At 44.9% G+C, this 12,440-nt stretch overlaps 1 protein-coding gene and 1 pseudogene across 1 annotated transcript; one reads left to right on the forward strand and one right to left on the reverse strand.

The window, feature by feature from the left end:
- Positions 1 to 4,128: 4,128 nt before the first annotated feature.
- LOC123117619 (plasma membrane ATPase-like) lies at positions 4,129 to 5,008 on the reverse strand. The gene is made up of 4 exons (XM_044538337.1): positions 4,973 to 5,008; positions 4,788 to 4,869; positions 4,549 to 4,709; positions 4,129 to 4,427 (listed from the first exon to the last, which is right to left on the reverse strand). The coding sequence occupies exons 2-4, from the start codon at positions 4,858 to 4,860 to the stop codon at positions 4,191 to 4,193; spliced, it is 471 nt and encodes a 156-aa protein (XP_044394272.1). The 5' UTR covers positions 4,861 to 4,869; positions 4,973 to 5,008; the 3' UTR covers positions 4,129 to 4,190.
- A 417-nt stretch (positions 5,009 to 5,425) lies between these two features.
- On the forward strand, positions 5,426 to 6,775 carry LOC123115268 (uncharacterized; annotated as a pseudogene).
- Positions 6,776 to 12,440: the final 5,665 nt, after the last annotated feature.

Consider the following 12,440-nt stretch of genomic DNA (forward strand, 5'->3'; position numbering starts at 1 on the left):
TTACATACACTAGTAGAATGCCCGTGAGTTGCTACGGGCTTTTGAAATATTTTGCTGAAGTTATATAAACATAATGTTACATGTGTAGAAAAGATAGTCATTAACAATTAGATAATAATTGAAATGTACTTAACTTAACTTGCAATGTAATTAAGTTGATTACAATATAATTTGACCATGTATTGTATACATAAAGAGCGTTGATCTAATTATTAATGTTTTATGAATTAATATCTGCTTGATGCGTTTAATATATTCTCACACAATATAAAGAAAAAAGTTATCTTTAGGATATTTTAGCAAGTATAATAAAAAATTCTTGATCACCTCATAACCATCCTGCAAAAGTAATATATCTAGTTAGTACAAATATTTCATGTGTAAGGTCAAAAAATGTGCAACAGAGAATACTCAACGTGCAAATCGGATGAACCAATTGTTTACCGTTTCACGAGAGCACAAAATCAAAAGAAAATAGCCAGACACATACCTGTAACTTCCTAAATCAATAGTATATCTTGAATATGGTGAAAACAAAAATAAATGATTGTATCTCAAATATTAAGACAATGAAAAAATTATCTATCCATATTTATTCAAATACCAACAAAAAATATACATTGCCATCTAGATATATCAGAATTTCAGCCGGGTCATGCAATTTTCAGTGCTTCATTGAATTCTCTCGCGAATCTTTGTAATGTCACTAAATACTTCGGTGTTTCAATCTCTAGCGACTATGATGTATCGATAAGATCCAGAATATATACACAGTGCATTTTTTTGTCGCTGACGTACCAGATTTATCGGCCGATGAATATATATTGAAGATAAATCTACATTTGGTAGCTATTAGAAACCATAAATCATTACAACAATGGACAAGAGACCTTACTTACCAAGTTGCATGACAAGATGTTGTGCTATCAAACAGTGTTGTCAACATCTGAATATTTGGCTTCACACAGAAATCTCTCCCCTTACAGCCGCCCGCCCATCCGCTCCTGTCCCCGTCGCCTCCTTTCCAAAAACGACGTCGCCGCATCCTCCTCGTGCTTCCATGGCATCGTGCGACCCCTCCTCTTCCCACTATCTCGCCTCCCCACCACTGGTCGAGCCCGTCCCTTATTATCCACATAACCGACCATCTCTCGACAGTGTCACCCACAACCTCCTCTCCCCGCCACGGCATCGCCGGCCTCCTCCCCTGCCGACAACCTCTCACGCCGCAACACTGGCACCGAGTCCTCGTGCCCATCGACCTGGCATCCTGGTCAATCCAATCCAGGTGGTCTATGCAGAAGGGCTCACTGTTGACGGCGCCCTCATCGTCTAAATCACGCACAAAGGTGTGACGCCACGAGGAGGGATGGTGCCCTTGTCGACTACATAGGGCACAACGGTGTGACACGGCGAAGAGGAGGGGACAACGCCCTCGTCATCCACATGCGGCACACTGATGTGACGCCGCGAGGAGAGACATCGCCATCGGTGTTTAGATCGGGCACAACAGTGTGACGCGGCAATGAGGGGCGGCAAGAAGGAACAACGCCCTTGTCATCTAAATCATGTCGTGTTTGTTTCCCGCCGTAAATCTTCATCTTGTCTTCCTCATCTCATCTCCGCTCATCACTCGACTTGGCTCTACTCCATGTATCTCGGCCATAGCATGTCATTTTTCATCACATCCTAAATATCCCCATTACCAGATGTATGTGTAGATAAAGTAGACATTTTGTTCATCGAATAAAATTGCAAATCTAGGGGAATTTACCTTAGCTTAAAGGACAAGGATGAACGCATGCACAATATCGCTATGCTAATATACCAATTAGAAACATACAAATGTTTTATTGTCAATCAAAGCTAAGGAAAAAATTATCATACAAATTTGTTGAGATTTTTCTTATGACAATTCGATGTGTCACAAGTTTTGATTTGCAGAGCTGTCGCGAGATAATTTGGTTAGGAAAAGGATCACAAATAAAATATTTTGGTGCCATCAAAATTTCCAATGAATAAAGAATAATAGAATGCTATATAACAAATTGCTAAAGTAACAATGAAAGTATTAGCTTCACCTTCACATAGAGCAACTTCATTTTACAGTCTTATCTCTAGATGGCTACTAAACTAATCCTAGATCATAGGGACAAAAATATAAAGCCTGACAAGGGCAAAAAGCGAGAAGACATCCTACAATCTTACCTACAGATATCGGCACACTGTCAGGTGTTGCCTCTTTGATAAAAGTATAGTTAGACATTTTAGAATGACCGACGTCTTTCAGCTCCTAGAACGACAATAACTATTCCGATTGATGAGTAGGATATTTCCTGGCATCCCACCATGGCCAAGTACAAACTGAAGATAATATCTACATTGAAATAAAGCCGTCATTAAAACACGAAAAACTCAATTGCACATAGGTGCTGACTTGAAAGAATTATCCGAGGGGAAGGTAATATATGTACAATAATTTTGAACCCTAATGCATGAAGAGTTAAAAAGATGTCTCTATGGAAAATTAAAACATATACTTTGATGATCCATTTGCCAGTGCCATCCAATCAGGGCCTCATTCGCTAAACCATTTGTTGTTAATGTCATTCACATAATTTTCTGTTCATCATCCAAAGCATCAAAAATAGCTACAATACATACGGATGATATTAGGTACAATAACCATGTGTGGTTCAGCACCACAAATATTTACCAAATCAGATGTCAAAGACGGAGAAAGATGTCACAAGCTGCACACTGGAAATATAGCTTTGAAATTACAGTTTGCCATCTGCTTTGAAATTACAGTTTACCATCTGCTTTGAAATATAGCTTTGAAAGATTTCACAAGCTGCACACTGGAAATATTTAGTGATTAGCTGCACACTGGCACACATTAGATCTCAGATACAGTACAAATTGAGGAGCAAATCACAGTTTACCATCTGCTTTCAAATTAATTGGCATAACCTCGAGGAAATATCTCTTCAAAGCCAAACAATAAGCACGTACAGTAGATAGTAGCAATCAGACTGGCAACAAATATAACAAACAAAAATAGCAGCAGTACCAGAACCACTTACCTGTGCACGCAGGTGGAGCTTGTTACACGATGAAGCTTAGACTATTACTGCCCGAGCATGACGCATCAATCTGAGGTAGCAGACTCAAGTAAATAAAAAGTTTTTAACCGTACTGCATCATTACAAACGCAGTAGGAAATGTTCCGGTTCTTCCAATCTAGCATACGACCAGACAAATGTGTGCGGTTGGACAAAACGACATAAGACAGAAGATCGGAATAAAGCGTTACAGGTTGTTTAGGTAGTAGAGATAGAGATATGAAGTCAGTTGACAAATCCACCATCACCTGTGCGTAATTGCTGCTGCTATCGATGTCATTGCGCCATCACCCTAGGAGACGGAGGGCCGTTGGTGCACCTTTGGTAAAGTATCAATCTGATGTCCAGAACATGAACTGCAAATTTCATAATCTCCATCAATAAGCTCTTGCATAGTTGCAGTTTCTTTCAGAATGAGAACCTCTGCAGACAACACAATAGTGTCATATACCTGCATCCTGATATGTCTGAAATTCACGCAATAAAGAATGTTGAACAATCAAAAGATTGTTATGCGTACTTGTTGGACCAAATTACAGTGTCCTCCTTGCAGGCATACTTAGCAAGTCAAACCATCAACTCACTAAAGCTATCTCAGTCACCGAACACCCGTTCTCTGCAAACATTTGTTTGAATATAAGAAAATAAAATACAAATTTAAATTATGAAAAGCAAGGCAGCAGACCTCTTTAGAGGAAGGCTACTATTAATTTCTTAACTGAGATACTAAAACTCGAGCAGAAGACACTCCGTAGTTATAAATAGTTATTCTGAATACTTCAAAACCAACCAGAAACAGTAGGACTTGGCACTTGTTCAGCTCTCCATTTCATATGAGAGAACAAGTGCCAACGGAACACTTCAAAACCAAGCAGGAACAGTAGGACTTGGTTATAACTTGATGGATTATTATAATGGATTGCAAAGCACATTTTAATTGACCATTTCATACATATGCATTTTTATGTACAACAAAATCAGCTCCTAAAAAGAACGGCATTCATGAAGAGTGTCGACGCCATCTTTATCATTGATTTGTTCTGTTCTCCTTCGGTATTGTTGCAGCTACAACTGAATATGAACGCGCGCACTCCATTGTTGGAGTGAGGCCGGGTGGGGTGGGCTTACGATATGCGCGACGACGAAGGCGAAGCAGAGCCAGAGCCCCGGGCGCTCCTGGAAGCACCAGCGGCGCGACCGGGTGACCAAGATGAGGGCCTGGCTGATGATGCTCACTTGAAGGTAGAGGGCAGACATCATCGCGTCCTTGTTGCTCCTTAGCGAACGCACGTGGAACTTCTCCTGCAATTTGGAAACAGATAGGAACATTTAGCATATATTGTCTGTAAAGCAGCACGAGCCACGCCCATAAATTGTCTAGTTTGGAGGGATTAGACATGGCATGGGTTGAAACAACACTTACGCTGAAGAAGTCGGTGCTAGTCATGGCGAAGAAGAACACCACGGTCAACACAGCAAGGTAGGCACCATAGACGATGCCGGTGATGAAGATCTCCAGTAGCTTCCAGCTATCTGGATGTGGGGATGGCTTCACTCTGTCCTTGGAGATGGTCATGATTGTGCCTGAGTTGAGTAAATCAATGAAACAAATGAGCAATGGACAGTAACATGTTTGTTTGGCATAATGAATTTGAGACCCACCGTCGTTGAGAATGGCAATGACCAGGATCATAAACGGCGAGAAATCGAACTTCCAAATCAGCGCAATCGGCATAAACCCCAGCTGCAGTTCAGTTCAACAGCAGAAAACGAATTAAATCAAGTCCAATGTATACCTGCCTACCAGTATAGGAATGGTTAATAAGTTCAGAACAATTTTGACTTACCACTATACATTAACAACATAGAAAAGTTCTCCTTCGGCCACTCCTCTTGAAAATATGTGATGTTGTTTCGTGAAACACATAATTATCAAGTTGAGTCACAACATGCGGCCGCAGAATTACGACTAATTGGGTGGCTACCACACCGTCTCACATCACCAAAATTACCATCGTCTTGGTCTTCAGTCTACTTCCCAAAACGCTTTCAAATCCTACTCCTAGAGGATGCAGGAAACAGGTTGTCAATCTCATATCATCATCGGCCAACAACTTTGCTCCCTCCCTTTCCTGATTATGGTAATTCTGCGACAAAGGAAAGCATAGTAATAAACCATCAAAGACAAAGTTAAAACATTGTTTTTAACACACCAGGATTGCTCAACAGAAGAGGTGTATCAAAACTCAGCGGACAAGGAGAACCCAACGACATTGAGCGAACAAGCCAAGATCACGACGATGTCCGGCAGCGTGGGCCCGATGGCGGGAGCGGCATCGCGCTGCCATCGATGAGGCAGCCGCCCTGCCGCTTCACTCGGAGCTAAGGATGGCAATGGGTCGGGTTTGGATCGGGTTGAACAATATCAAATCCATATCCATATCCATGAAGACAGTCTTTGCCCGCCCACGAAAAAAATCCATGGGTGAAAAATTGTGTCCATATCCAAATCCGATGGATATCCATATCCACTGGATATCCATTGGGTCCTCTCGAGACATATAAATAAGAGTTAACACAATATTAACATAAACTCTTCCATTCTTCACCTCGTGGCAGGCTAGGCTTCACTTATGGTAAATCAACATCTAGTACAACCTAAGATCATTTAGTATTTTTCTAACATATGAGAATGACGAGTCATTTAAGGAGGTAAAAATAAGTGAAGGGGTGTTGATGTTACGGAGGGGATTGACTATCAACTTATAAAAGTTACAATGGGGATGGTGTAATTTCTTATGCATGTTTTAGATAAAGAAAGTGTAAAATTGCAGTGGGACATTTGAACGTGGGGTAGGGATAGCAGATTTTTCCCCATTAAGTCATACTATTGGGTTGGGTTTGGGTATATCCATGGGTACAAGATTATATCCATGCCCTACCCACGAACAATCGGGGCGGGTTTGGGTGCCGCCCGTGGACACAAAAGTATATCCAAATCCTATCCATTCGGGTCGGATACCATGGATAAAATTGCAATCCTTACCGGAGCCCACCTCGCCCACCACGCGCCCTCACCACCACCACTACCTCTTCTCCATCAAGCAGCTCAACACGCTAGGCGCCGCCGCCGTACTGGCCTTCTCGACCACCGTGCCACTCTCGGAGATCGCCTTTGGCGTTCTGCTCCTCCCCTACCTCCTCCTCCTGGCCACGCTCGCCTTCCCGCAGCGCCCCGGGAAGCCCAACCCGTCCGCCCCTGTCTTCCGCGGCCTCACGCACCTCCCCTCGCCGCGCACACCGTGGGCGGATTCCTCGTCGGCGCCGCGCTCCCGACGCTGTACATCCTCGACGGCCTCCGGTCCGGGGACACCACGGAGATCGCCGCCGTGGCCCCGCACGCGTTCGTGCTCTCCACGCAGGTCTTCACCGAGGGGCTCACCGCCGCGTTCCCGTGGCGGTTCTCGCTCCCCGTCAGGGCCGCCGTACCGGTCATGTACAACGCGAGCAGGATGTTCGCGGCAGGGGAGTGGCTCCGGAAGGAGATGGAGGGGGCGAATGCGGTGATGGGAAGGGAAGGGGGCGGAGCGGCAGGAGGGTGGGCTGGTCGAGGAGTTCCCTGGCGGCGGCGGTGGCGTAGGAAACCCTAGTGCGCACGAGGGTAATCGAGGAGAAGAGCTGCTCGCACGGTTGTTTGGAGCGTTTTTTTCCTCCGTGGGAGGGTGAAAATCGGTGGAACCAGAGTGGGAGAGGATGACGAAAAAAGACCAGCGTGGGGGGATGACGAAAAAAGACGAGCAAAAATAAACCGCTCGGACTATTCACCAAGTCGTCCATTAGGAGTAGAGATAACCATCGGTAATTTTTGAAGGAATCTATTTGTATTACTCTAAATGTCATTTTTAGGGAAATTGTCCTGAGTTTTATTTCTTTTGGCAAACCCTCCATTTGTTTTTGTGTTTTTACATGCATGTATCCTTTATTTTTTGTCATAATTTTATGTCACATACATGTCTTAAATTATAGCATGGCAAATTTATTATTTGTAGATACCTTTGTCATATTCATTGAATATACCACGGTAAAATTTTAAATTAGTGGGTGGCAGTTTCATTGGCTATAGCTTGGCAAAATGTTTTTAATTTCGAACATGTCAACTGTATTTTTATGTTTCTTTGTTTGTATCAGAAAATAAGTTTTTGTTTTACTTTTTAAACATGAGCTAGTTAGGCTATCTTTTTTTTCCCGCGCTTTACGTGGGTTAGGGTTATCTGGGATCCTCAAGAAGAAATAGTGCATACAATTGAGAAGGGACGAAAGTCAGATGGATCGCTCCTCCCCATCCGACGCATGTTCCCTTTTCTTGGGGTCCAAAAAAGAACTACTCCCTCCGTTCCTAAATATAAGTCGTTTTAGCAAGCTAAATCAGCTTGTTAAAATCACCTATATTTTGGAACAGAGGAAGTAGTCATCAAAAGTTACAAGACATCTTAGAAGATGTAAAAAAATGAAAAAAGCAAGACGACAACAACTGATCATCCCATAAAAAGAGGATCTTGTATGCAGGCGGAAATGAGGCGGCGCGGCTTCCCTTTGCGTGCCGCCGGCACTGCCACTGGTTCCCTCTCTCCGCAGGCCGCTCCAGCGGCTGGCGGGAGGGGGGACTTCAGATTTGTGCGTGATGGGTTTGCAGTAGGGTTAGGGTTGTGGAGACGCTGCTAAGGCCGTTGCGGCGACGTCTCGTCTGAATAAATTTTCTCGGGCTTCGTTCACGGTCAGATGGAGCTCTTGCCTTTGTCTAGGAGCCAGCGGGGTGGGGGATCCTCAGATCTCGTCAAGGTCATGGCTATGGTGTCTGGAGGTCAACCAACACTGTCGGTTGGGTCCTCGGATGGGAGGTGGTTGTGTGGAGACGCAGATTCTTCTTCCTCCTCGTCGGTATGATTTTCTGCTGCTGCTCTTCTTCATTCTTTGTGCTACTGCTGGAGGGTGCTTTGCTCGGGCGGTTGGCCTGGCTGCGGCGCGAAACTGGATCCTAGTTCTCTTCCATCTGGAAGGGGCACACACTACTAGGAAAAACCTTATACACAGAACTTTAGCAGTAGCGCGTGTTAAAAAACTACTCTAGTGCTAAGTAGCAGTAGCGTGTTGGCGTAAACCGCGCTACAGATACAATTATAGCAGTAGCGCGCCTGAAGATAAAAGCGCTATTACTAAAATTCCCACTGCTTAGCCGATACGCTACACATAGTAGTAGCGATCTACGGCGAACAGCGCTACCGCTACATGCTTTGTAGCAACACGTTTACGTACAAAGGCGCTACTGATAAAGGAAATAAAATTAAATTGAAAGCAAATAGAAAAGTAAATGAAAATGAAAAAAATAGAAAAGGAGAAAGGAAAAAAATAAAATGTAAAGAAAAATAAATGAAAAGGGGGAAAAAGAGAAAGGAGTAGCTGTAGCGCATATACAGGAATGCGCTATAGCTAACTTAGCAGTAGCGCTCTTCCTGGAAAGCGCTACTGCTACTTTTGACTTAACTGCGCGGTTCGTTCTTCCCCACGGCCACTTCCCCCAAATCCCAACTCCTCCGCTGTCACCGCCGCCGTCGCCCATCGACCGCCACGCGCTCTCCCGTCGCTCTCCGCACACCCTCGACGCCGCCCTCGACCCCAACCTTGACGCCGCCCCCGACCTCGACGCCACCCTCGACCCCGACCTCGACGCCACCCTCCGCCGCGTGCCCGAGCCCCGACCCCGACCTCGACGCCGCCTGCCCCTCCCTCGCCGCAGGCATCCGAGGTGAGCACGCCTGCTCCTCCCCCTCCCCTACCTCTACCTAGGGTTCTTCAAATTTTAATTGCATCAAATTAGTTAGGGTTCATCTATTGCATCAAATTTTGGATTATCCGCTACCACTCTCCACCCCTAGGTTCATCAAATTAGATGGTAATTAGGGCAGTAGTTCCTAGGTACTAATTAGTTAGGTACTACTTTATTTTTATTTATAGTAAGTTTATTTTTAGTAAGAACTAGTTGAATTAATAGAACTAGTTGAACGTGTCACATTTGTTGTTATTTTTTAGTTAAAGCAATTATTCCTGCATCGACGTCGACGATGCCTATCCCGCATCCTCGTCGTCGACTCGGCGGAGGACACCTACTTGACCAAATGGGCCATGTCCGGGACTGGGCTCCGCCGGGCTGGTACTGGAAGGCACTACCTACCGGGGCGCAACTTGGTGAGGAGTCAGCCCGTCGTTGATCCGAACCTTCTTTGGTGGCAGTCGCGTGGGCTAGTGACGGTCCAGAGGCTTGAGGACCCCGCGGAGGTGGTACGTCACCGTGTCAGCGAGGAGGACGCGCACGTTTGTCGCTCCTTGGTTGCGTTGGAGCACAGGTTCTCCAATACCTGGCAGGTTCTCCAGGGATCTCACTGGAGCTATGATCCTGTGATGGTTCCTTCTCTTTGGGCATCCACCGCCCGTGCCGATACCCGTCGTTCGCTAGGGTTTTGGTTGTATTTAGGATGTATTAGTGATAATATTCGACAATGTACGAATGCAAGAGATGATTTACTTTTGCTTATTGAATGCATGCTAATTTGAATACTTATTTATTTTACGATTTGATTTTGCTTATTTATTGCTCATGTCAATATGAGTCCTATAAGATATTTTGAAATGTATATCTTGTGTTGCTCAAATAGGATATGTGCTTGCCCAAGTGGTCGGTCATGTTTGCAGGTTACAACTCCGAGTGGCCTATGTTCCGCCGGAGTGTTGATTCATTTTTGTTTCAGCAAATTTCAGGCGCTCGACATGTCCTATTTTAGCAAAGGTCATGCCGGATTTTTTCGTAAATTTTGGCATGACTTGTGCCAGAATATGTAGGAAATATCGAGTGCCCCGGATTTATGTGTTGAGTATCCTGGTAGTTGCGTTCGATCGATTTTCAATTAATGTTTCAACTATGAACATATGAAATGTCTCACGACGAAAAGGGTTTCGGTATTTGCAAATACTGCGAAGACGAGCGCGGCCTGTGCGACAGAATCTTACTAGATGATGATAGGCGCTTCAGCATCAAGCTAGACGAGAACTTCGAAGTGGATACAGTAAGTCACAACAACAAGTCTTTTTTCGTAATTAAGCATGACATCTGCTTCATTTGCTTCAACTTATAATTTAACTTTTTTACTATTCTACTAGCGTATCCACTGACATGCAAGAGTTTTTGTCTTGGATAATATAGGTTTCAGTCCTATGAAAACTACTATGGAGGTAAAGAGAGTTTACTTGAAGACCGAGCATGGTTATACTTTCCACGCAAAAATATACAACGCAGACACCTACACCTATTTTGAATACAAAACTTGGCAAGCACTATGCAAGACTTATGCATTTGAGCTTGATATGGTTATCACCTTTGATATTCGTCCGGAAGATGATATTGAAGGTAATATTGACATCTGGGTCGATGTGCAGACGCCTCCAGTTATACCACTATGTGAGTTTCTCAACCATATTTATGTCTTTGATATTGTTTATTCAAAAATAGTTGACAACTAATTTCTATTGACAACTAATTTCCATTCAAGCAAACATGTCCGGCACTTGGTAGACATGATCGTCCACTGTCCCAGGACTGAACTTGTTGGAAATATGCCCTAGAGGCAATAATAAATTAGTTATTATTATATTTCCTTGTTCATGATAATCGTTTATTATCCATGCTATAATTGTATTGATAGGAAACTCAAATACATGTGTGGGTACATAGACAACACCATGTCCCTAGTAAGCCTCTAGTTGACTAGCTCGTTGATCAATAGATGGTTACGGTTTCCGACCATGGACATTGGATGTTGTTGATAACGGGATCACATCATTAGGAGAATGATGTGATGGACAAGACCCAATCCTAAGCCTAGCACAGAGATCGTGTAGTTCGTATGCTAAAGCTTTTCTAATTTCAAGTATTTTTTCCTTAGAACATGAGATTGTGCAACTCCCAGATACCGTAGGAATGCTTTGGTTGTGCCAAACGTCACAGCGTAACTGGGTGGCTATAAAGGTGCACTACAGGTATCTCCAAAAGTGTCTGTTGGGTTGGCACGAATCGAGACTGGGATTTGTCACTCTGTGTGAACGGAGAGGTATCTCTGGGCCCACTCGGTAGGACATGATCATAATGTGCACAATGTGACCAAGGGGTTGATCACGGGATGATGTGTTACAGAACGAGTAAAGAGACTTGCCGGTAACGAGATTGAACAAGGTATCGGTATATCGACGACCGAATCTCGGGCAAGTACAATACCGTTAGACAAAGGGAATTGTATACGGGATTGATTGAGTCCTTGACATCGTGGTTCATCCGATGAGATCATCGTGAAACATGTGGGAGCCAACATGGGTATCCAGATCCCGCTGTTGGTTATTGACCGGAGAACGTCTCGGTCATGTCTGCATGGTTCCCAAACCCGTAGGGTCTACACACTTAAGGTTCGATGACGCTAGGGTTATAAAGGAAGTTTGTATGTGGTGACCGAATGTTGTTCGGAGTCCCGGATGAGATCCCGGACGTCACGAGGAGTTCCGGAATGGTCCGGAGGTAAAGATTTATATATGGAAAGTTGTTGTTCGGGTTCCGGAAAAAGTTCGGGTTTTTTCAGTATTGTACCGGGAAGCTTCCAGAAGGTTCCGGAGGATTCCAGAGGGGTCCGGGGGTCCGGAAATTGTTCCACCACGTCCAATACAGTAGCATGGGCTGTAGGGGGGCTCCCTAGCCTTAATGGGCCAGGGGCACCAGCCCCCCAATGCCCATGCGCATGGGAGAGGGGAAACCCTAAAGGGGAGGGCCTCCACTTGACTTGGGAGGCACTCCTCCCCCCTTGGCCGCCGCCCCCAACCCTAGATGAGATTTAGGGGGGCCGGCCCCCTCTCCCCCCACCTATAAATAGTGGAAGGGTGGGATGGCAGTCGCACCACAAGTTCTGGCGCAGCCCTCCCCCTCTCCCAAGTTCTCCTCCTCTCCCGCGGTGCTTGGCGAAGCCCTGCAGGATTGCCATGCTCCTCCACCACCACCACGCCGTTGTGCTACTGCTGGATGGAGTCTTCCTCAACCTCTTCCTCTCTGCTTGCTGGATCAAGGCATGGGAGACATCACCGAGCTATACGTGTGTTGAACGCGGAGGTGCCGTCCGTTCGGCACTAGGATCTCCGGTGATGTGGATCACGACGAGTACGACTCCTTCAACCCCGTTCTCTTGAACGCTTCCGCTTAGCGATCTACAAGGGTATGTAGATGCA

The sequence above is a fragment of the Triticum aestivum genome, chromosome 5B (assembly GCF_018294505.1).
Source record: "Triticum aestivum cultivar Chinese Spring chromosome 5B, IWGSC CS RefSeq v2.1, whole genome shotgun sequence".
NCBI lineage: Eukaryota > Viridiplantae > Streptophyta > Magnoliopsida > Poales > Poaceae > Triticum > Triticum aestivum.